The 24,027-nt window shown below is 36.3% G+C and overlaps 1 protein-coding gene across 7 annotated transcripts in view; it reads left to right on the top strand.

Annotated features, from left to right (window-relative positions):
* usp34 (ubiquitin specific peptidase 34) overlaps positions 1 to 24,027 on the top strand; it is a 319,734-nt gene that overhangs the window by 97,437 nt on the left and 198,270 nt on the right. For all 7 annotated transcript variants that reach the window (XM_059986017.1, XM_059986013.1, XM_059986016.1 and 4 more), the window contains exons 13-20: positions 5,789 to 5,919; positions 8,484 to 9,103; positions 13,143 to 13,357; positions 16,767 to 16,882; positions 16,960 to 17,087; positions 17,374 to 17,463; positions 21,449 to 21,544; positions 22,873 to 22,955. In XM_059986017.1, coding sequence (XP_059842000.1) covers positions 5,789 to 5,919; positions 8,484 to 9,103; positions 13,143 to 13,357; positions 16,767 to 16,882; positions 16,960 to 17,087; positions 17,374 to 17,463; positions 21,449 to 21,544; positions 22,873 to 22,955 — 1,479 coding nt within the window. The remainder of the gene's footprint in view (positions 1 to 5,788; positions 5,920 to 8,483; positions 9,104 to 13,142; positions 13,358 to 16,766; positions 16,883 to 16,959; positions 17,088 to 17,373; positions 17,464 to 21,448; positions 21,545 to 22,872; positions 22,956 to 24,027) is intronic.

The raw sequence follows: 24,027 nt of genomic DNA, 5'->3' as shown, positions 1-24,027 counted from the left end.
AAATAAGATGATATGGGGGGGTGTGGGCACTTGAAATCATTGAATAGATCCAGAGTGTGTGAAATCATGGATGTAGTTAAGAAGAGACTGAACTAGGGAGGAATAAAATAGAGTCAAGGTATGTAGAGGTAAGTTCAATGGGGCAGGAACAAGCAGAACCAATGAGTCTATCTGGAGAGGCACGTTTGTGGATCATGGATAGGAAGTGGAAATGGAAGTGCAGGGTGTGTGAATTATGAGCTTTGCGACTGAGGATGGGAGATCCCCAGAGCTAATAAGGTCAGTGATGGTGTGGGAGACATTGGCCTGGTGCTGCTTACTGGGGTCCCGTTTGAGGGGTAAATAAGTGAAGGTGTCAGAGTGTCTGGACCTCAACAAGGTAGAGGTCAGCATGTCAGACTATTACAGCACCCCCCTTAACTGTGGGTTTTGGTAGTGAGGTTGGGATTTATGCGAAGGGAGTGGAGAGCAGAGTGTTCGGAAAGAATGAGGTTGGAATTTGGGAGAGGAGTCTTGAAGTAGAGTCGGTTGATATCGGCAGTTAGCAATGAAAAAATCCAGAGTAGGTAGGTTAGAGTGGGGTGTCCAGGAAGGGGAGGAGTGTTGAAGATGGGAGAAGGGGTCATCAGTGAGGGGTGGAGAGTCCTTGCCAAAGAAGTTATCTGGAGCATAGCTGTTAAAATCTTTACAACTTCATCATTGTTTAAAAATTTCTTTCTGTGTTTGACTTCTCAGAATGTTTGCACATTCTTTCTGAAACAAAGTGTTCAATTTTTAATGATATCGGCAACAGAAACAGTGGTCTTTTCAGTAGTCTAATCAATTCAGAGATAAATTCAGGAGAAGCCTTTTTATCCACAGTGAGTAGAATATAGATTTGCTACAACATGGAAAAGTTGAGTTTAATAGCAGAAATGTGAGGGCTGATTAGGCATGTACATGAGATAGAAAGGAATAAATGAAAAGAGACTGGGGTTTAGTGGGCCAGTGAAGACCAATTAAGCATGTAGCTTCCATAGTTCAGCTTAGTTTCTGCTGATTTTGATTTCTACACTATGTGATAAAATTGAGGTAAAAATGAAAAAAAGAATTACATAAAAAATTCTGCAAATTTTAAGACTTTCCTTTCTAAAAATTGAGAATCAACATGAACAGATATGAAGTTTGCAAGTGTTAATTAACAGTTTTTGTATTTGAACAGAATAAGTTTTCATTGGTTTTTGCTTTAAGTAAAAAAAATGTTCAAAGAGTATCAAAGTAGATTAGATCAAAAAGTTCAAAACAAATATTGAAAAGCTCTTAATGTTTTGTTTAATGAGATCCATAGCTTCCCATACATTAGATTATGTAGCCTGAATCATGAAGCATCTGATGTGTTGACTGTGCTTCCCACCCACCCACAATTGGGCCAGGTATAGAAAGCAGATAGAGCTCTCAGGTGGTCTTTGGCCAAGTTTAGCCTCAGTGATAGGTCGACCTCAACCAGTTTAATATATAAGCTCACTGTTGGAATATTTTTCATCTCCTTTTGAGGCAGAGAATCTATTATGAATCGATTATGTGGGAGGGATAGTTAGATCTCAGAGTAGGTTAGAAGGCTGGAATAACATTGTGGGTTGGAGAACCTTGACTGTGATTGTACTCTTATTTATGAAGTCTTCTAACTGAATCTGGATCTGACTGATAAAGTCTTCTGCATGCATAGTGATGAAGTGGAACTAAGTCTGAGATATAGTTGCATAGGAAAGGTGACTTTGGATTAGTGATCTGTCATTGAGGAATTGGAAAAGTATAGATAAAGACATCTATAACAAGCATGAAATTTTAATAATTTTACATGAATCCTTTATTAGCCACTTCAATAAAGGGCTAATGTAAAATCATTAAAACTTCTTGCTGTTGTTACATGATTCCTTGAACAATGATGCCCTGTTCTATCTTTCTCAAACTAAGAATTTTATGAAACTAGTCTCAAACTCTGCCTCGAGTATTCTTGCTCCAACAAAGCCTTTAATTTCTTCATTGGTCTCTAATTGCTTATTCACTTATTTTGAGAATCATCCTTCCTTAGTAGATTTCTTAAAAATGTAATTAATGCTTTGTTTCTGATTATCTGTCTGCTTCAGATGTCACTGTTCCAGCTCATAACAATGTTGCTATATGATCTTTACAGTGTGTAGACATCAACCATTTTACTGCTTCAGCGTATATTTTGCTGCTAGTGTTATTTTTGACTTCTTGCCATATTACAAAATGTTAATACTAAAGTGAGTACTGATTACAGTCGCTGTAACAAGCTCATAAAACATTATTTTATACCAATTGAAGCTATAAGATAGGTCAAAAACATTTATACCTAAACATAAATTCAAAGCATACCACTATTTGTTTAAGCTATCCACTCATGATTTTCTTAAAGTTTCCAATTCCATTTTTACTAGTTTCCCATAATTTCCTTTGTACTTCAATGACAATGTTTTTTTTTTGCACATTGAGTGTTGTATTTTGTGAGCAATAACAAAATGAGGATCATAAGCTAGATTATACCAATAAATGTGAAACGATTCTAATCTTGAGAGAGATTTCTATGTTTAAATTAATTGGTTCAGAGATGTAGTACACCAATGTGGTGACATAGTTTTTTGGGATTCTATTCAGATCATTTTTCAGTTTTGAGTGACCATTGCAGAAGGGTTTTCAGCCTCTCATTTTAGTATATATAATACCAGGTCCCAGTGTTAATGGCAAACAGTTATAACAGTCCTCTACTGTGATGAAGCAATATTTTCCTCTTTTCTCACATTGTTTTACTCTTCTGATTCTAATTGAAGTTCAAAGTAAATTTATTATCAAAGTACATACATGTTGCCATATGCCGCCTTGAGATATATTTTCTGGCAGAATACGATATAATTTATGAAAAGTATATATAGACAAAGGCTGGCAAACAACCAATGTGCAAAAGAAATCAAACTGTGGAAACAAAAATAATACTGAAGACATAAATTGTAAAAAAAAACCTTGAAAATGAGTCTGTAGATAATAGAATCAGTTCAGAGTAGTGGTGATTAAAATTATCTATACTAGTTCAGAAGCCTGATTGAAGTTAGCTAATAACTGTTCCTGAACCTGGTGGTGTTGGGACTTAAGGGTTCTGTACCTCATACCCATTTGCTAGTAGCGAGAAGAGGACATGGACTTTATGTTGGGGATGATGATGGATGCTGCTTTCTTGTGGCAGTGCTCCATGTAAATGTAGTGGTGGGGACAGCTTTACCTGTGATGGACCTGGACGTGTGCACCACTTTCTGAAGCTTTTTTCATTCCTGACTTCCATACTAGGTCATGATGCAACCAATAAGGACACTCTCCAGTGTACGTCTAGAGAAGCTTGTCAGAGTTTTAGATGACGTGCCAAATCTACATAAACTTCTTAGATAGTAGAGGTGCTGTTGTGCCTTCTTTATGATGACACTTAATTGCTGGGTCCAGGACAGATCCTCTAATATGTTATCTCTGTGGAATTTAGAGTTACAGATCTTCTCCACTTTCATTCCCCTAATGAGGATTAACTCATGGACCTCCAGCTTCTTCCTCCTGTAATCGATGATCAGTTCTTTGGTTTTGCTAACCTTTAGCGAGAGCTTGTTGTGGCACCACTCAACCAGATTTTCAGTCTCCCTTTCTGGACTCTTGTGTACTTTGTCCCAAGAGCTAAATAGCCCTGACAAAAGTTTATTGGTTCTCCAAGAGAGGAGCTGTTTACCACTTGCATTGTTAGCTGCTTCAAAACATGTGGTTTTGACTGAATGCTGATGTAATTTCCTTGGCCCTTTTAAATAAGTCAGAAAATTACATGTTTCATTACTTGTTCTCTCAATTAAATACTGACAGTCGTTCATGCAGACTAAGAAAATCTCATAGCCGTCTGGCAAAATGGTACTAAGAAAAATATTTAAAAATCAGGCAACTTGAACAAAAGGTGGCTTGGTTGGAATGGTTTATTTCTCACATTGGCAACACTTCAGTCAATAGCTTGCGAACATAATCACAAGAAATAGACTTTGAGCATGCTTTTAACAAAATAATCTCATAGGCTACCTTAAAGATCCAAAATAAATCAGAACATTGGACACTAATATTGTTAACTCCAGGAAAGTTAACATTCTTGTGAAGGAAGATAGTTTTTTTTTAAGAATACATTTGATTTGTTCCTAGACGACTCAGAATTCAGATGTCAAGTTTCAACACATGGGGACCTTTTACTTATTAACCAGAATGAAACATAGTCATTGTGGAATAAAGGTTCTCCGGCTTTTCAGTTTTAAGTTAGATCAGTATAAATTAACTAAGAAAGATGAGAAAGGAAGATATAAAGGGAAAATGCACTTGCCCATGAGCAAACACAGCAAACCACGAAGTGTTGCTATTTATTTTAGGTGCTTTTGGGTTCCATGTAACATGGAAAACTAAATGAAAAAAGTAATAATCACATTGTCAAATTGTTCAATCTTGTTCAAGAAAATGTTATTAAAGGTGTAAGTTCATGCAGCTTATTGATCCTTTTGAAAAAAAGAAAAACTTGAAATATTTTTTTCATGTCTACTTTTAGTCTTTTACATTGTTTTAATAAAAAATAAAAAAAATCACTAAGATGCTGGAATTCTGAAATAGAAATGCAGTCTCTTCTCTTTCCACACGTACTATTTCAGGAGCTGAATCAAGTAAATGAAACTCCTTCCCAGTTCTCAGAAAGGATCTTTGACTGAAATGTTAATGCTGTTTTTTTTCACTTCCATAGTTGCTTCTGGGTCTACCAGGTCTTTCTAACATTTTCTGTAGCTACTATTCTGATGAGCAAAATTAATCTAGTTTATGGTTCCTTCCTACATTGACAAAACAAAAGAAAATGCATAATGGAAATTTTCAGGGAAAATAAAGTACTTCAAAAATATTGATTTTAATGACCTGGTTGCCTCCTTCATTATCCACAGCGCATCTAATATTTAATATAAGACTACTCTAAGGTAATCAAATAATGCAATGAAATCCAGCATCTGCAGATTTTTTTCTTGTATACAGTGAAACCCATGGGGTTAATTTTGTTGCCCTGTATGGTACTTTGAAAACTAGAAGAGGAGTCTACTATTATGGCATTTCCCTCCACTGCTTTCTCCCCTCCTCTCCATTCACACCCAAGCTTGAAGTTCAATTTTTCTTGTTTCTTTGGATTCTGCCTGCAAATTCATTTTCACCCCAAGATCCCCATTTTGTCCTCAATGAGATGTAAATTCTTACCTCCCATCATGCATTGCCCATTGCCCTTTTAAGAACCACAATTGTCCCATAACAGAAAACAAAATATGCTGATGTGATTAGACAATTTGTAACCAGAGTACCATTCTGAAACAAGAATAACTTCAAAGGATGGAGCAAATGATTTACCTTTATTGTCCCCAGTACATAAGGTGCTGTGATAAATAATAATATCTGCTTGGGCATCTTTTGAACTTTAGGCTAACTTTTCTTTATCAGAAGACATAATTATGTGCATTTTATATATAAAATTTATATTTTGTAGTTTGTATTTTATTTGCTGTTAGCTGAAAGAACTGCCCATTATCTCAAAACATTTTCTGTATCGTTTTCAGTTGCTGGTTTAATATATATGAAGGAGCCATTGGCTAAAACAAAATAAGAGGGGATATCATGTTAGTAAGCAGTAAGATAATTCAAAGTGTTGTTAATTGATTTTAATTAATTTTAACAACATACAAAAATTTAACAGGATCCCCTGCAGCTAGTCCACAGAGTAGTGACAACAGTGACACTCATCATAGTGGTGGCAGTGACATCGAAATGGATGAGCAAATGATGAACAGGGCAAAGCGTGGACAACAGCGACTCTCAGATACAGAGGTATGTACTTTAAAATCCAAGAAAATTTAGTGGAAAAACAAGATTGGTACTCAGGTTTGACCAAAAATGGTGGTATTATTAAACAGCTCTTTTATACAACCTTGGCCTCAGCACCACTTTCCTTGGCTCCCTGTGATTCAGATATATTCCATGGTCCCCTCTGCAATTCTCCAAAATTCAAATACTCACAACTCTTAAGAATGTAAATATCACTGTCTGAAATCAGCAGTCCTTCATTCTGAAAATATGTTCCTCAGTTTAAGATATCCCTAGTTAGAGGAAGTATTCTCTCAGCTTCCATCTTGTCAAATGTTTTAAAATCTCATGTTTCAATGAGGCCACCTCTCATTTTTTGATGTGGATAGGCCCCATCTGTTTGGTGTTTCATACAGGAATCAATTCAGTGGATTTTCTTTTCCCTGCCTCCAATGCAAGCAGGTGCTTGCTTAAGTATAGAGACCAAAACTATGCAGTACTTCATTTATTGTCTCAGTAGTTCCATATAAAGTAGCGTCAAAATATCCCTGTTTTTCTGTTCCAAACTCATTTATTAATGGCAAATATTCTATTAATATTCCTAATTACTTACTGTGCATGTATGCTAACTTTTTTTTTGTGTTCCGTTCAGTTCAGTTTCAGTATATTGTCATTTAGAAACCACAAATGCAATGCAGTTAAAAAATGAGACAATGTTCCTCCAGAATGATATCACAAAAGCACATGACAAAACAGACTACACCAGAAAATCCACATAGCGTTTGGCAATCCCCAATCCAGAGTCCGGAGAGGCTGTTGCGTATTTATATCGCGCTACCATCTTAGTGCATTGCCCGGAAATGAGCTCCAAACCCACCAGACAAAACAAGACCAAAAACTAAAGCTACAAGACCCTCAGATAACTTGGAACTGAAACATTTTGTCTTCTCCCCTATTTCAAGAAAATAATTTGCATTTACATTCTACCTTAGAAAGTAGATAAACTCCTTTTTTCACAAATTATGCAGTACTCCATCCTGACAGATTCTGAGTATCATTGCACTGTCGCTGCCCTTTACCATTGTCTTTTCTTTCACCTTGCCTTCCTAAATATACTAGCACCAGAACCACTATCATCTATTTTAAGGTTACCCTATCTCCTTTCTGCTTCTACGCTCAGCTTTCCATCACTCTCCCGTCACTAACAGTATGTACAACTCCCTCCAATACAAAGATATTGATTCTTGTTGAGCTGCAGCCCATCAGACTTGTAAATGGCCCATTTCACAGAGATACTATTGTAATTTCTAAGGAACCTGTAATCTTTGCATACACTGTATCTCTGGCCACACAGGCACTTTCTCCCACTTGCTGCTCAGTAACATGCGGCACTGGTGGTGTGTCGGACAGCTGTCTTGAGAACCTATTTTTTTTACCCTCTTTTCAAGCACTCTAGACTGTGGCTGCAGGAATTCATCTTTCTTTCTGCCAACGCAATTAGTACTGAAGAGGACCATGACCACAGTGTTTCACTTTCCCCCTTCAGAATGCTGTGTAGCTGTTTGGTGATATCCTTGACTTCAGAATTGGTGAGGCCACATTCCATCCTTCAGTCTTATCGATGACCATAGTAATGCCTGTTTGCCTCCATAAATGTTGAGACCCTTGTCACTATGGCTTTCTCACTCACCCTCCTCCTTTCCTATGCATCTGAAGCAGTTGTGTTAGCATGTTCTCAGATCTGGCTGCATTCCCTTTCAGTAGTGTCCAAAATGGAGAAAACTCAGAGAATTCTATTATTAAGGACCCTCACTCTGTTGGACATGCCCTTTTCCTTGTACTGCCATCAGGGAAGAGGTACAGAAGCCTGAAGACCCAAACTCAACTATTAAGGAGCAGCTTCCTTCTGACTGTCATCAGATTTCTGAATGGTCCATGAATACTACTTAACTGCAATTTCTTTAATTTGCAATTTATAGTAATTTTATGACTTTGCACTACTCTGCTGCCATATAAGATGGTAATAATAAACCTGATTCTCTTTTTGCCCAAAAGCTCTTTACCTGCAGGGTGACCAAATCTATCAATTTCTCAATCTCATTGCTGTATCACAGTGACTGCAGTCCAAGCTCCACAAACTGGAGTTCAAACTGTTGTTGCTGAAGATTCTTCCTGCACACGTGTATGTCTCAGTCATTTGAAGTGACCATAACATCCTATGGGCACAAGCTACATATTGTGGTTGGCTGAGTACTCTGCCATTTGATGACTTTATGGTTTTAATTTACTGAGTTTCAATTAATGACATGGAGAATTATCATTAAGGTTCAATGGCATATATAATTTTGAATGAATGAATGAATGAATAAATAAATAAATAAATAAATGCAAAGAGTGACTACAATTAGCATCCACTTTTCTTAAGATATGGTTCTTGTGTTGGGAGTAGTAGCATTTTCAAAAACAAATTATGCAAAATTTAAAGTATTGTTTTTTAGAGTTATAAGCATCCACTGAATTTTTAAAAACATAAATAAAATTAGGTTATTTCATTGACTAATAAATAAAATCTTATTCCCCCCCCCCAGGAATCCATGCAAGGAAGTTCTGATGAGACTGCTAATAGTGGTGAAGATGCCAGTAGTGGGCCTGGCAGTAGCAGTGGGCACAGTGATGGTTCTAGTAATGAAGTAAATTCAAGCCATGCAAGCCAGTCAGCTGGAAGTCCAGGAAGTGAAGTCCGCTCTGAGGACATGGCAGATAGTGAAGTCCTAAAAGAAGAAGAAGAAGAAGATGATGATGATGATGATGACGACGATGAGGATGATGATGGAGTTGAGAGCCCCCAGAATGAGAGCAGGAATTCGGAGTTACGAACTCTGAGTGCAGAGTCACAGCCGGGAATTTGTATGTCAGAATCACCTGGTGGAACAGAATGTGATAGACCTAATAGTGGATCGGGCAAGGATATTCCTTATAACTCTGATACAGTTCCTTCAGGAGAGAATCGAATTCGACTTCTTGATACTTGCTCACATCCTGAGGACACTGAACGTGATATGACAGGGGAAATAAATACTGTGCACATATCACAAGGTTCTCAGGATTCTTGTATTACTCGCACTGGAGATTTTTTAGGAGAGGCGATTGGAAATGAAATATTTAACTGCAGACGTTTCATTGGTCAGCAGCACCATCATCATGATGGGTAAGTTTCACTCTTAAGGTTTAGTTTTAGTCTCAATTTGCAGAATAATAAATTTAAGATGATTTTTGTAGGTTTTTATTTAATTCTAAAAAGATATAGCACATAGAACAGTACAGCAATAACAATACAGCTTTAGGCTACATTCCAATGCTGAACTAATTAAACTATCAATTAAAAAGCCAGACAAAGCAAATCCCTTCTGCCTAAAAAAAAGCATCCATTCTCTGCACATTCATATGCCTATCTAAATACCTTTATTGTGTTTACCTCTGCTATTATCCTTGGCAGTACATTCCAGGCACCCACCACTGTGTGTGTAAAAAAAAAACTTGCCTTGTATGTCTTCATTGAATTTGAATTTCTCCCCCCCCCCCACCTTAAATGCATTCCCTTTAGAATGGAGAAATATACCAGCTATCTATGTCAATCTTATAAACTCCATTCAAGTGTCCCTTCAGATCCCACTACTCTAGAGATGACAACCCAAGTTTGTCTAACCTCTGCTTATACCTCATGCCCTTTAATCCAAGCAGCATTCTGGTAAATCTCATACATAGTCTCTGCATCTTTCCTAAAATAGGACAACAAGAAACATATGAAGTTTTCCAAACCAGTGTTTTATAAAGCTGCAACATCACTCTTGAAATGTGTGCCTCAACTAACAATGGCAAACATGCTTTATGCCTTCTTTACCACCTGTATCAGCCTGTGCAGCCATTTTCAGAGAGCTTTAGACTTGGACGCCAAGATCCCTCTTGGACTCCCATTGTCAAGAGTCCTACCATTAACTGTGTACTATCCCTTTAGATTTAATATTCCAAAGTGCAACACCTCACACTTTGGCCAGTTTAAATGTGTCATTTCTCTACTTGTATCTACAACTGATCTATTTCTACACTAGCCACAATGGCACTAATCTTTGTATTGTTTGCAAGCGAATTTACTAATCCATCCAAGGCATTTATATATATCATTTGTCAAGTTCCCAGCTAAACACCACTGGTCATGGACCTCAGGCAGAATAAGACCCATTAACCACTGCCTTCTGTCATTTATAAACAAGCTAATTCTGAACCCAAATAGCTAAATCATCCGAGATTCCTTGGATCATAATCTTCTGGATGAACCTACCGTGTGGGACCTTGTTGAATGCCTTACTAAAATCCATGTAGACACCATTGATAGTTGATCATCATTGTCATCTCCTCGCAGAATTCAAACATGATTTCCTCTACATAAAGCCATGGTTTTCCAAATGCACTTAAATTTTTTCTCTAAGAATCTTTTCAGTAGCTTTCCTACCACTGACATGAAACTCACTAGTCTGTAGTTTCCAGGGATATCCCTATTTTCCTTCTTGAACAACAGAACAACATCAACTTGTCATAGATTTTGTGGGACCTCATTTGTGACTAGGGAAGACATAGAGGTGTTGCTCTCTTAATAACGTGAGGTATATCCCATCAGACCTTGTCTTAATGTTCTTCGAGAGACCCAACACTGCTTTGTTTCTTTATCTCAAAATATCCTAGTATTTCAGTACACTTCACACTGGTCTCACTATCTTGCACTTGCTTTTCCTTGGTAAATATCAAAGCAAAGTACTTATTTAGGACCTTGCCCATATTCTCTATCTCCAAGCAAAAGCTCCCTCCTTTATACTTTGAGTGGTCCTGCCCTCTTCCTAGTTATCCTCTTGCTCTTGATGTATGTACATAATACTTTTGGATTCTCTTTAATCCTACTTGCCAAAGACTTTTTGTTGCCTCTCTTGGCTCTCTTTTTGAGTTTTTTTGACTTTTATATAATCCTCAAGGGCTCTGTTTGATTTTAGCTTCCTAAATCTTGCATACACTTTTACTTCTTGACTAAATTAACCAGCTCTCTCGGAATCAAGGGTTCTTGCCTTGCCATCCTTTTTCTCTCTTCTTACTTGTCCTGTACTCTGTGCAGTTGGTATTTAACTATCCTCACATGTCAGCTAAATAACCCTCATAGTTGCTACCTAAAAAGCTTGTAATTTGCCTTACCCCCATTTCATGCTCTCCTGCAAGATACAGACTTGTCCGTCTTCAAAGCTATCTTAAAATCTAAGGAGTTGTGATAATTGTTCCCTAACTTATCCCCTACTGAAATATCAGTCACCTGGCCAGGCTCATTTCACAGTAGCAGACCCAGTATGACCCCTCCTCTGGATAAACCACTTGAAGAAACCCTCTTGAAAGCACCTAACAAATTTAGATAATTATATAATAATTAGTATGTTTTCTGAGAACATGTAGAAGTTATTTTATGGTTAAGTTTTTAAACTGTTTAATTCATTGAGTAAAATTAATAGTTAATTGAGACACATCAGGAGCAATGCATCAATTAGCTGAAGTTCCATGGAAATAGTTAAAAAGGTATACAAAAGACAAACTACTGTTTTAACTGAATAACAAATTAAAATACAGAACAATTAGAACACTACCAATACTACTACACAACTATAAAAGTGTGTATTTGTTCCTTATAGTTATCAACAAAAGAATTTATCCAGTGAGTGCTGCTGTTCTCATTTGATTGCAGCATTTTATGAAAAAAAAGCTTTCACATACTCTGTTGCTTACTGATGCTAAACAGTTTACTGGTGCATAATATGAATTCTACAGTTTTATTTCAAATTTTTTACATTTTGTGCAAACTGAATGATTTTGACCTCACGCTAGTTTTCAAAATAGTTTAATGTTGGAGACAAGTGGAATTCTGGAAATTTTTTGCCTTGACTTTATCCAGTGTATGATTTAATATGGAATCTTAAATCTGATCATTTAGAACTGCACTTCCAGTTGTCTGCTGTCGTGTAGTACTTTACTGTTGAGTATTGGCTGCTACTTTACATCATATTGATAGTGGTGGGATCTGCAGACAACGAGTGTGTATTTATTTGCAGATCAGTGGAGCGGTAAGTAGGGCTGGCAGCAGGTTTTGGTTTATTCTGCAACTTTCAGTAAAAAACTGCAAAATGGAGATGAAGTATAAAGTTACAAAGATATATTTTGTTAATGTAATTTGGTGCTAATGTTGCTTACTGATGTTAAACAGTTTACTGGTGCATAATATGAATTCTACAGTTTTATTTCAAATTTTTTACATTTTGTGCAAACTGAATGATTTTGACCTTGCACTAGTTTTCAAATGAACATATGAACAAATGAACATATGACCTGGAATGGAGATGTTCAAAGTGCAATAAATAGTAAATCAGTGAGTTTTGGTGGAAGGCAAGAAAAATGTAAAATAGAAAGTAATCCAAAGCCAAACATTGTTCAGTATGACTGCATGATTTTTTTGAATTTGCATATATTTCACTGGCGTGAATGTGTGCATGTTTGAAGGAAATACTAAATATGATATTTCTCGTGTTATTTTCTTGATACTGTACAAATAGTTGAATTTTACTTGATTGGTGTTCTTATATAAAGTAAACATCAAGTAGTTTGAAAAGTCATTTAAAGATTTTGATCACTTGATTAAGGGTTTAGTTCAGAAATAATTCTTGCTATTGATTCAAGAAGTAATAGTTGTTGCTTTGACAACTATTGTTCTTTGAGTTGCTGAACTTTAGGTGACTGAGGCTGCCAGTGACTGTTTCAAGTATATGTCAGAGGTATCATGGCACTTTTTAAAGGGGAAATCAGAATTTCCACGGTACACTGGCCAATGTTTATTCCTCAAGCAGTGATGTTAAAATAGTTTATCTAATAATTTATAAACAGAAGAGCCCTGAAGAAGGGTGTTGGCCCAAAACATCAAATGTTTATTCATTTCCATAGACGCTGCCTGACTTGCTGAGTTCCTCCAGCATCTTGTGTGTGTTGCTACCCAATAATTTGCCTCCTGGCTGTTCATGCGATTTTGTGTATAAGCTCTGTGCTGCATTAATCTACACTCAGGAATATTTAATTGGCTGTGTGTTGAAGGTTATCTTGGCCTTCCATTACAAATGAGTAACAATGATAATTTGAGAAAACTAGTAATGGTGAAATATATTTTGCAGGCACTTGGCTGATGATATGATGAGTGCAGATGATGTCAGCTGCAGTAGTTCTCAGGTCAGTGCAAAATCAGAAAAAAACATGGCAGACTTTGATGGGGAAGAGTCAGGCTGTGAAGAAGAACTGGTTCAGATTAATTCTCATGCAGAACTTACATCTCATCTTCAACAACATTTACCCAATCTTGCTTCCATCTACCATGAACATCTTAGTCAAGGTAAGGAACAAAATTTTTAACCTTAAATGCAAAAGTTGAAGAGTTCTCAAGCAATTGATTATCAACTGGCACTGTTTGAGAATTATGGGTAGTAATCCAAATTAGTTTCCATAATTTTTATTGTAATTTAATGTTATATACTGGATTTGATTTGCTACTTAAGACAAAATATTTGTGTTGAGCTTAGCTTTCATAACTGAAAATATAAATATATCTTGAATTAATAATAGCACTTTGATAACAAAGATAATGGACACATCAAGTCAATTGAGTCACTATTTTATTGTCAAGATTTCAGTATGTCTGTTTTGTTGTAAAAGCAAATTTTACCATCTCATGTTCTGTCCCTTCAGTTTTATTAATTATATAATACTCGAGAAATCTGCTTTTATTTTGATGCTAGTTTTGGCTCAGTTTGTAGCATTCTCATTCATAGTCAAAAAGTAGTACGTTTTAGTTCCATTCCAAAGAATTGAGCACTACTATTGAAGAGCTAATTCTTAGATAGGCATAAAGTATCCTCTGGCAATTTTTTGGAATGCTTCAGGATTATCATCTCCAGTGCTTATTTATTATTTGTTGGAAGCATAGATTATTTAGTTATTCTAAAAATAAAATTCTGTGAATGTTAGAAATCTTAAATTACAACGGAAAACAGTGGAAGTACTCTGAGGTTATAACTGTAATCTGTGAAGAGGGAAAGACTAGTTACTAACTTGAAGTATTAACTCTTCCCTACCACCCCCCCCCCCCCAATGCTGCAGTATTTGATTATTGATGCAATACTGTTTTTGGGTGGTTACTGTGCAGAAATTGTGTGTCATGTTCATAGTTTGTTGAAAGTGGCATCAAAGATAGACAGGGTATTGAAGAAGGCTGTCAGCACACTGGCCTTCATTAGTCATGGAATTGAATATAGGAGAAAGGATATTATGTTGCAGTTGTATAAGTTGTTAGTACAGTATGTATGGTCTCACTATGTATAGTTTTGGTCACCATCTTATAGGAAAGATGTGATTAGACTGGAAAGAGAGCAGAATGAGAATGGGGAGTGGTCTCTAGAAATGCTTAATATTATAAGAGGCATCGATCAGGTGGATGGTAACAGTATTTTCCTCAGGGTAGGGGAGACTGAAAGTAACAGGTATAGAGAACTACCAGACATAGAGAAGGGAAAGATTTAAAAGGGACCTGAGGGGCAACTTTTTCATTCAGAGGATTGTAAGTGTATGGAACAAACTGCTGGAATTGGTTAAGGCAAGTACAATAGTATCATTTAAGAAGCATTTGGATATGTGCATGGAGGAATGGGACTTCGAGGATTATGGAGTAAACACAAGAAATTGGGGCTAGATGGATAGATGCATGGTCAGCATGGATTTGTTGAGCTGAAGGCCTGTCTCAATGCAGTATTGCTCGAAGACTCTTTTTTGGAAATATGGTTATGATTTTATTTCACAAATATTTCATTAGATTGTAACACATAGGGTTGTTGTGAGATTGTGGCGAGTTTTACATAAAATTTGTTTTTTCTCCTCTAACTGAATTTGCCCTGTAGAAAGATCACTAATTGCCAAAAAAAATAGCCCTGAAAATTTCACAGGCAAAAAATAAAGTTGAAGTTATTTCGGGTTTGCAGGGAATGAATGTTCCTGTTAATGGCACCATATGATTTTGAATGGGTGTGCATAAGAAGGGAAGCTGCTGTGCCTTAGATTACTAAAGTAGGCCCTGAATGAAGAGAAATTAACCTTGCTTAAAGGTGGAAACTACTCATCTGTCCATTCTACTCATAAAAAAATCTCTTATCTGTTCCCGTAAGCATAGTGGTTGATCCAAAGGTGTCAGATTTGAAAAAAAATGTATAAAGTAACTTAACTAATGCCTTTGAAAAAGAAACGTTTGAAATGTCAGGGCATATGGCCATCATGAATATAATCATTGTCATAAGATTTAGAAAGATTATTGATTTTGGCTCATTTCATTTTTGACGTGAGTAACTGGTATGACTTTTTCATGCAGATATTTTATTTTCTTTAAATCTATATGGTTTAGCAAATTTGTCTGGCTTAGCTGATTTTATTTGCTGATAGTCTTTTACCTATGGTACTCATTATATTGTTCAAATCTTAAATATTCCATTTAGAAATATAGCGCCTTAAGTTGAAGGTTTGCTCTTTGGAAAAATAAGAAACGAGAAGAAATGTGTAGGGTAATGATGGGAGATGAAGCGTCTTGGCCCAAAATGCCGTCTGTACACTTTCCATAGATGCTGGCTGGCCTGCTGAGCTCCTACAGCCATTTGTGTGTGTTGCTTGGATTTCCAGCATCTGTATGTTTTCTCTTGTTTGTTAAAAGAGATTGTCAGTTTTGAGAACTGCCCTCCTTATCTGCGGGGGATTGGTTCCGGGATCCCTCGCAGATACCAAAATTCATGGATGCTCAAAACTCTTACTCAACCTGTCTCAATGAGGTGGATCTTAGGACCTAGCAGAACCCCAGACCTTATTTAACCTGTCTCAGTGTGGTGAACATTAAGATCTGGTGGTACAGATCTGAATCTGCAGTGTTTCTGTTCACGAAAATAATCACGAACACAATTGAAAATAAAGTGGAAATAATAAAGCGATCAGAAAGAGGTGAAACACCATCGGTCATTGGAAAAGCGTTAGGCTATGTCGGTCAACGATCGGAACAATTTTAAAGGATAAAGTGAGAAAGGCTCTGCCCCGATGAAAGCTACAATTATTACTAAGCAACGCAGTGATTTAATTATTGGGTTTTGGGGTTTTGGGTTTTTGATCCTCCATATCAACTCGGCCCGGTGGAGGGGACGCTTGGGGACAATCTGTCCTGAGTCCTGAGAACTTCCGTTCCTGAGTCCGGCTCTGAAACATACATTCTAAGTGTTTTATATGCACAGAAAGGTAAAATATATACAATATACTAAGGCAAACGTTTGACTAACTGATGCTAAATAATACCGGATGTACCTGTTCTGACTTACTTATAAAGAGAACTTACGATTTTTTTCGATCCCGATCCACGATAACCCATGCTCATCCTCCCGTATACTTTAAGTCATCTCTAGATTACTTAAGATACCTAATACAATGTAAATGCTATGTAAAATGGTTGTTATACTGCATTGTTTAGGGAATAATGACAAGTAAAAAAGTCTACATGCTCGAACAACAAGTGCTGGAACAGCACTTCCAGACTTTTGCGATTCGCGGTTGGTTGAATTCGCGCATGAGGAATTCGCGGATAAGGAGGGCCGACTGTACAATGTGTGGATCATTATACTTAATATTGAAAGAAAGAGATTTCAGATTGAAATTCCACATATTATGTATTTTTGAATTAGTTTTGTATTTTAGTACTTGGATCCTGTATCTTCTTTCCTCAGCTCCCAGTGTACATAAGCATCAATACAATTCCAATGCAATAACGGATGTCAATTTAGACAATGTTTGCAAGAAGGGTAATACTCTTCTTTGGGACTTGGTACAAGATGAAGATGCGGTATGTTTACCTTCATTGGAACAATTTAGAACAGTTTGAATGTAGTGTCTTTGGTTACTTATTGTTTGTTTGCATAGGTTCATCTCTCAGAGGGATTGATAAATGAAGCTGAGAAACTGCTGTGCTCCCTTGTGTGCTGGTTTACTGACCGGCAGATTAGAATGAGATTCATTGAAGGTTGTTTAGAAAACCTAGCGAATGATAGGTAAGGATGAAGTGCAAGTTAAAGTTGCATTGATGTTTATTCTTAAAATATATTTCTTGATTCTGACATACTCTAAATTTTATAATAGGAAATTAAAACTTCCAGGTAATTAGTTATCCCTGCCCTGTGATTTTAATCAAAATTAAAAAAATAATGGGTTCAGAAAACCTTTTGACAGTATGATGTTTATTATCAGACAGAGCAATCTTGCTAATGGTTGTTTTCCATATGGATTTAAATAATTTGTTTAATTGTAATAATGCCTGGATTAATTTCATTTATTCAGGTCAGTGGTAGTTTCACTTCGTCTTTTGCCTAAACTTTTTGGCACTTTTCAACAATTTGGAAGCAGCTATGACACGCATTGGATAACTATGTAAGTAATTCAAGATTATCCCTAAGTTAAGTACCTGGTAGATTTATTTATAAATTTGTAATTTAAATGTTATTTTTTAAAAATTTGCTTAGCCCTTCATTTTATCTCCAAAGTATTTCTACAGTTGAGATTAAACAGAAGTCAAATAATATTTTGTTTATGTGACAGAGGAAACTAAAACTGTTTTATAAAGAACAAGCCCACAATCAGCAGTAAATTAACCAGTTAATTATTTTTCTCATTGTTTAATACAAGAATGTTAGGTGTGAGTTTCCTACTTTCTTCAGTTAGAGTCACTGCAGTGTGCCGGCTCACCTAAGAACAGTACTTCTAAAAAGGCAGTACTCCTTCAGCATAGTATGGATGTGTACTTAAGTTGGGGGCTAGTAACTTTGTAAGATATCACCTTGAAGTAAGTCTTGATAGTATTATCAAATGATTCATTTTATCACTTACAAGTACTCTTCTACGTCATCAGTTCTTGTGTCAAGCATATGTCCAGCTTCTCACAGCATTATGAAAACATTAAACAAAAAATATATATAGAGAGAGAGAGAGATCACATTGTTTCACCTTTATCTCTTATCAGTTGCTGTCGAGTGTTACTTCTGATGCAGGGCACCCACCCGAAATGTCTGCCATTCTTTTGATTCCACAGATGCTGCCTGTCCCACTGAGTTATTACAGCAGTTTGCTTCTTGCCATCAGTAGTTTCTTGACTGTGCATAGTCCTGTTGTATTTATGGCATCCAGCAATGACAATTACCAGCTGGCAGCTAAGCATTGAACTTGAACAATTTTCAGAGTTTAAAACAACATATGAATTTCAGCAAATATATATTTGCCATTTGCAGTTGGTGAATTAAGTATAAGGTTGAGGTCACAGTGAACTAAGTATTTGATAACATCTCTTATTTTTAAAAGTATAAAATTTTACATTAATTGCACAACATTGACAGTGCATCCATTTATTATGAGTGGAGTTAAATACCCATATACACTTTTTGACGAACTCATATTTTTAAGTTTCTTAAAAAAACTGGTAATATTTCATGCAAATCTGAAGTACATTGATTTCATTAATTTCTCAAGAGAAAATGAGAAGATATTTAAAAAAAGAGCACCCTGTGAAGAAAAGGGGAATCATTGGCATTGTCTTCTGAATTTACATGTTTCGTTTACAGTGTATGCTGTGAGATAGCTTTCATTATAAGTACTGGTAACATTGCTGTTATTTTTCACTAAAAACGCCATGACTGTCTGCAGTGAAGAATTAAGTAGATACTGCCCAGGTGTGAAGTGAATTAATCAAGGTACTTCAAGTTTGCATGAAATAGCACTTTTTTATGGTGGTGGGCTGGGTGAAATACAAGTTGTTTTAAGTGTAAGCAATTTGTCAATAACTAATAACTTTTGTAATTGAAAAAGTGAAATTGATGCCTACAGTGGGGGATTTTGCCCAAACCTTTATTACACATTATCAGTTGTACGCAGCCATTTGCAGAGTTAATTTTCAAATGTGAATTGATAAAACACAGTCTGCTTCTTCTTCATGTTTCTTGATCTGCCTCTAATTGTTAGTTTGCTTTTCTGACATCTGATATTATGTGAGGAAATTTGGTTTAGCCAAATGTTGGGTAGACCAAAGGACACAGCCTAGAATAGAGGGGTGTCCTTGAGAATGGAGATGAGGAGGAATTTCTTTAGCTGGAGAGTGGTGAATCTGCAGAATTCTTTGCCATAGGCAGCTGTGGAGGCCAAGTCTTTATGCATATTTAAGGCAGAGGTTGATAGTTTTTTTTGATTTGTCAGGGCAATTTCCTAAACTCAAATTCCTAAAACTGTCACGTCCCTATCCTGGTAACTAGACTGTTATAAGGAAAATTGGCTCAGAACAAGTATTTACATAATTCTGATAATGTCAATTCTGGCCTTGTATTTGTTGGATAGACCAGGAAGAGGCACAATTGAGTCATTGTGGCACCATGATTGGAGGGCTCCTGTATTGGCAATTGGAAGAGTGATTGAAGTGGTTAGGCCATGATTCTTTAGAGTTCAGAAGAATGGGAGGTGACTTCATTGAACCATACAAAATTCTTAGAAGGCCTGACAAGGTAGATATAGGGAAGATGCTTTTCTGGCTAAGAAAGCTGGAACTAGAAATTACAGTTTCAAAATATTGAACATTTAGAACTATCACAGTAACTCATGTAAGCTGAGTGATTGATTATATAGAATTGATCAATTGAATTTTTAAACTGGTTCAGCATTATTTGTTAAGTAGAACTAAAAGTATGCCATGTTGTAACATGCCAGTCTGCTGCTTACTCTCTTTGGTTTCATAATTGAACTTCCTGCTGTCTTCCTAATTTCTGTTAGAGGGATAATTTTGCTCTCAAATAATCTAGGCTGACTATTATTATTCTGTTTTCTGAACATTTGAATTCATCCCAACTCTGGATATCCACATTTTAATTCACACTATGACACTAATCCTTCATGCATCTTGTTCATCCTTGAATTTAAATGATCTGCCATTGGTATCATGATTTTAGCATTCTAGGCTTTAAGGTCTGGAATTTCGTCCCTGAGCCACTCTGCCTCTCTACCTCATTCCTGCTTATTAATCGCTCTTTTAAACCTCCCCTTTTGACCAAGGGATTTGCTATTTGCTCAAATGTCTCCTTAATGGATGTGTATCATATTTTATTCAATAATGTGCCTGTGAAGTACATTGTGGAAAATTTACTGTGATAAAGAAGTTATAATAATGCAAATTATGGACAATCACAACTTTAGATAGAGTAGAGATTACCTTTCGGAGCTTAGGTCAGATGAGTGATTAGATTCAGGCATTGATTACTTTAGTCATGGTGTTAAAGAAAGACCAGGTCTAAAGTTAAAGCATTTTTAGCAAGAATGATCCACATAAAAAGTAATAATTTTATTTTATACTGTAGTTGGATAAGTAATTGAGAAAAATATATTTCATATAAGTAAATGGAAATTTGGAAAAGATGTTGCATGTCCCTAAGGTAAGTTTTGAAGAGTGTTTGAATATATTACAGATGTATTTTTAAACTTACAATTATTAATACAGTACTGTGCAAAAGTCTTAGGTGTGCTGGCTATATATTTGTGTCTAAGACTTTTGCACTGTATGCTGCCACAGAGGAAAAACAAATTTCATGACGTGAGTGATGATAAACCTGATTCTGATATGGGTCTCTATTGTGGACTGAGACTGGAATGGGGGTAGGGAGGGGAATTATGGTTGGGGGGAGGGGAGGGAGCAGAAAGCACCAGAGACATTCTGTAATGATCAATAAACCAGTTGTTTTGGATCAACTGACCTTGCCCAGTGCCTCAGGGCTGGCATCTACCACTCTAGGCACTCTTTCTCTGCCATCTGTTCCACACCCCTCCCCCTCCATGGCAATCCATCCTCACCATTCCCAACATATTTCACTCCCGCTTGATTTACAAGCTCTCTCTTTAATCCACATTGACAAGCACAGTACTATGCAAAAGTCTTAGGCATCTATATATGTGGCCAAAGCACAGTACTGTATGATGCTGCAAATTAATCATGAGCCGTTTAGTTTCAGAAATCTAATAATTCCCCAATACAGGAGTGGGACAGGGAGTGGACTGTGTTGCTAGAAAGTGGTCCATATTATAATCTGGTAATGCAAAGTTGCATCATCCCTGCATGTGTCAAGAAATGAGACTTGATAAAGAAATACATTTTGTGTTTATTTACCTTTTCCATATAAACTCTGTGAGTGAATTTTATCTCAAAATTTTGAGTAGTTATTTGTGACTTCTGTAAGGGCAAATTTCTGTAATCTGAATGGCCATAATGTGAGGGTTACTTGTACAGGTGATTTATGTTTCTAAAATTTCAAGTACACACTCCAGGACCAATAATGGATGTACAACCTCGTGAAAGATATACTTACACATTTTTATTATTATTGTATAGGTGGGCTGAGAAGGAGCTCAACATGATGAAACTTTTTTTTGACAACCTGATACACTACATTCAGGCAGTCAGAGAGGGTGCGCATAAACATGTGTTGTGAGTATAATTGATATATTTAACACCTTCTTGAGTTCAAGGTCACAAAAATGTAATATGTAAAATAATTTTCATAGTTTGGAAAAATATAAACTTATTTATTTCTGCAGAGATAGAGATTGATCTGATTATCAAATGCAACAAAGAAAATAACAATAGTATATACTGAAAGAATAATTATATGGAATGGATTTGAACTTTGTCAAGATGCTGTTTCTCTTAACATTTCTGAATATTTTGGTGCAAGTTGTGGTTACAGTAATTGGAGTGAGTTGGGGGAAATTGGCATATATAGCCCAAAACTTTTCACACTGCATCACATAATCTTAGGACATGAAGATAATGATGAGTCAAGTTATGAGTTCCTCTCTCATTGCTCCCACTTTAGTTTCTCCTGTACTTTGACCATGTTTCACTTCATCTGTCTGTCGTTCCCCTCCTCATCTGGTTCCACCTATTGCTTACCAATTCCCACTTCAACCTTCCCTCTCTCCTCAATATATCTTTGCTCTCTGATTTCAGACTTGATGCAGAGACTGAGAACATTTCTCTGCCTCTGCAAAGAAACTCTCTGAGTTCCTCCAACAGTTTGTTTTTTGCTGCAGAATATAGCATCTGCAGTCCCTTGTGTCTCCTGGTACCTTTTCCACATCATTTATGGGCTGGTTGGTATTTGATTGTGATGGGGGAAATTCTTGCATTCTTTCAGCAGAAGTCTTCAGGTAGGAGGAGTAAATGGAGCCATACAATCTTATGAGTTGATAAGAACTCATGCCATTCTATGCTTGACATATTTTAAAAAGTCATAAATTTACAGCAGCATTGCATATTTATATAAAACTCATCTCAACAGCTTGAAGAATTTTGTTGTTAGCTGTAAAATTTTACATTGTTTCTTTGAAATATGGAATCACACTCCACAGAAATGACCCTCTGTGCCTCTGTTGGCCATCAGGCACTGATCCATATTAATTGCATCTCCCAGCATTTTGTTGATAGCCTTCCATCCATGGTATTTAATGTTGACAAAGAAACTTGGGGAGTTCATCCAAATTGGTATGATCTTAAAGCAAAAAAAAACCCAGAGAAAGTATCCATTCTCTCATGTTGGAAGTTTCAAGTTGAGTTTGGATATTTTTGAAGAAAATTATTTTGAAATCAATCTTGGATCTTTGTAATTATTGATCATAATTATATTAATTCATCATCAATTGGATCATGTTGGAAATTGAAAAGAATATACTAATCTTAAAAGTATCAATGAATAAACTGATCAGCGTTTTCTTAATATTTTATTGGCGTTGTTTATGCTGACCCCCTTGATACAGGTATAGTCATGGTGCTGAGGTGCAAGTTCGCCTGCAGTTTCTGACATGTGTTTTTTCAACACTTGGATCTCCAGATCATTTTAGTGAGTATTTTCTTGCTTGATTGACACTGCATTGCTGCTTAGGAAATGTTATTTATTAAGTACATATTACATGATGATGTAATAAATTGTATGCGTAGAAATTTATATTGATTGTGTTATGTCAAATAAACAAACTTTAGCTTTTAAAACTTTGGAGTTGGCAATGTGTTTAAGAAACAATTTTACAGGATTCAGTAGTCTGGACAATCATGAACAGTGCAATATATGACTTTGTTTTTTTGAAAAGTACAGTCATTTTGATAGAGAAATGGAAGCTATAAATCTGTTAACTACATCTATCTGAAGCTATTAATTACTTATTGGAAGAGCTAGACTTGAAATTAATGAATTTAAGAATAATCAAATAATTAAAAACTGGACCTGTTAAATTATATTTCTGAATTCCAGAAGCATTCAGAAACTTTTACACTATTTTGAAGGCTTCAAAAACTGGCTAAGCCTTGTGGCACATTAAGTTAATATTTTATAAGTCAGATTGGCTTAGCTGCCTTCATCAGCACATCTCCATCTCCTGCCCACTTAATAAGATATGCACAAAGCAACCTTTGCTGCTGTACAGGGTATCCTAGCTGAAGAATTTCACACTGAAGATTCTGTTGAGGGATTTAGGAACTTAGGATGGAGATCAGCAGTGTATGTGGTGACTGCCCTATAACTTCAAAATCCAGCTCAGTAAAATAAGGTTTCCTAATGATAGAGCAGATGATTGGCTTCAGTTACACCTTTTGGGAGTTGGTGAGCCCACGGGCACCACTGAAGCACCTCTGTTTCGGTCCTTTCATTTTGAAGGATTTTGACTTTGTCCCTAAGCTAAAGGTGTTGTATAGGATTGGGGTGGGTAGGTGTGAATAATTAACTAGTCAGCTTGATTCAGGAGGCAGTTGTACAGCTTAGTTTATGTATTCTGATCAATGATCAGAAATGAGAAGACATGATTATGAGTCGGACATTACAGGAAATAAGATATACTGATAATGTGGGATTTTCAACCTTCAGGGTTGGAAACTTGACGTTGAGAAAGAGCTGTCATAATTTAAAAGAGGATAGATGA

Source organism: Hypanus sabinus, chromosome 12, assembly GCF_030144855.1.
Source record: "Hypanus sabinus isolate sHypSab1 chromosome 12, sHypSab1.hap1, whole genome shotgun sequence".
Lineage (NCBI taxonomy): Eukaryota > Metazoa > Chordata > Chondrichthyes > Myliobatiformes > Dasyatidae > Hypanus > Hypanus sabinus.
The sequence above is the reverse complement of the archived record's forward strand: the minus strand, read 5'-3'. Positions and strand labels throughout refer to the sequence as shown.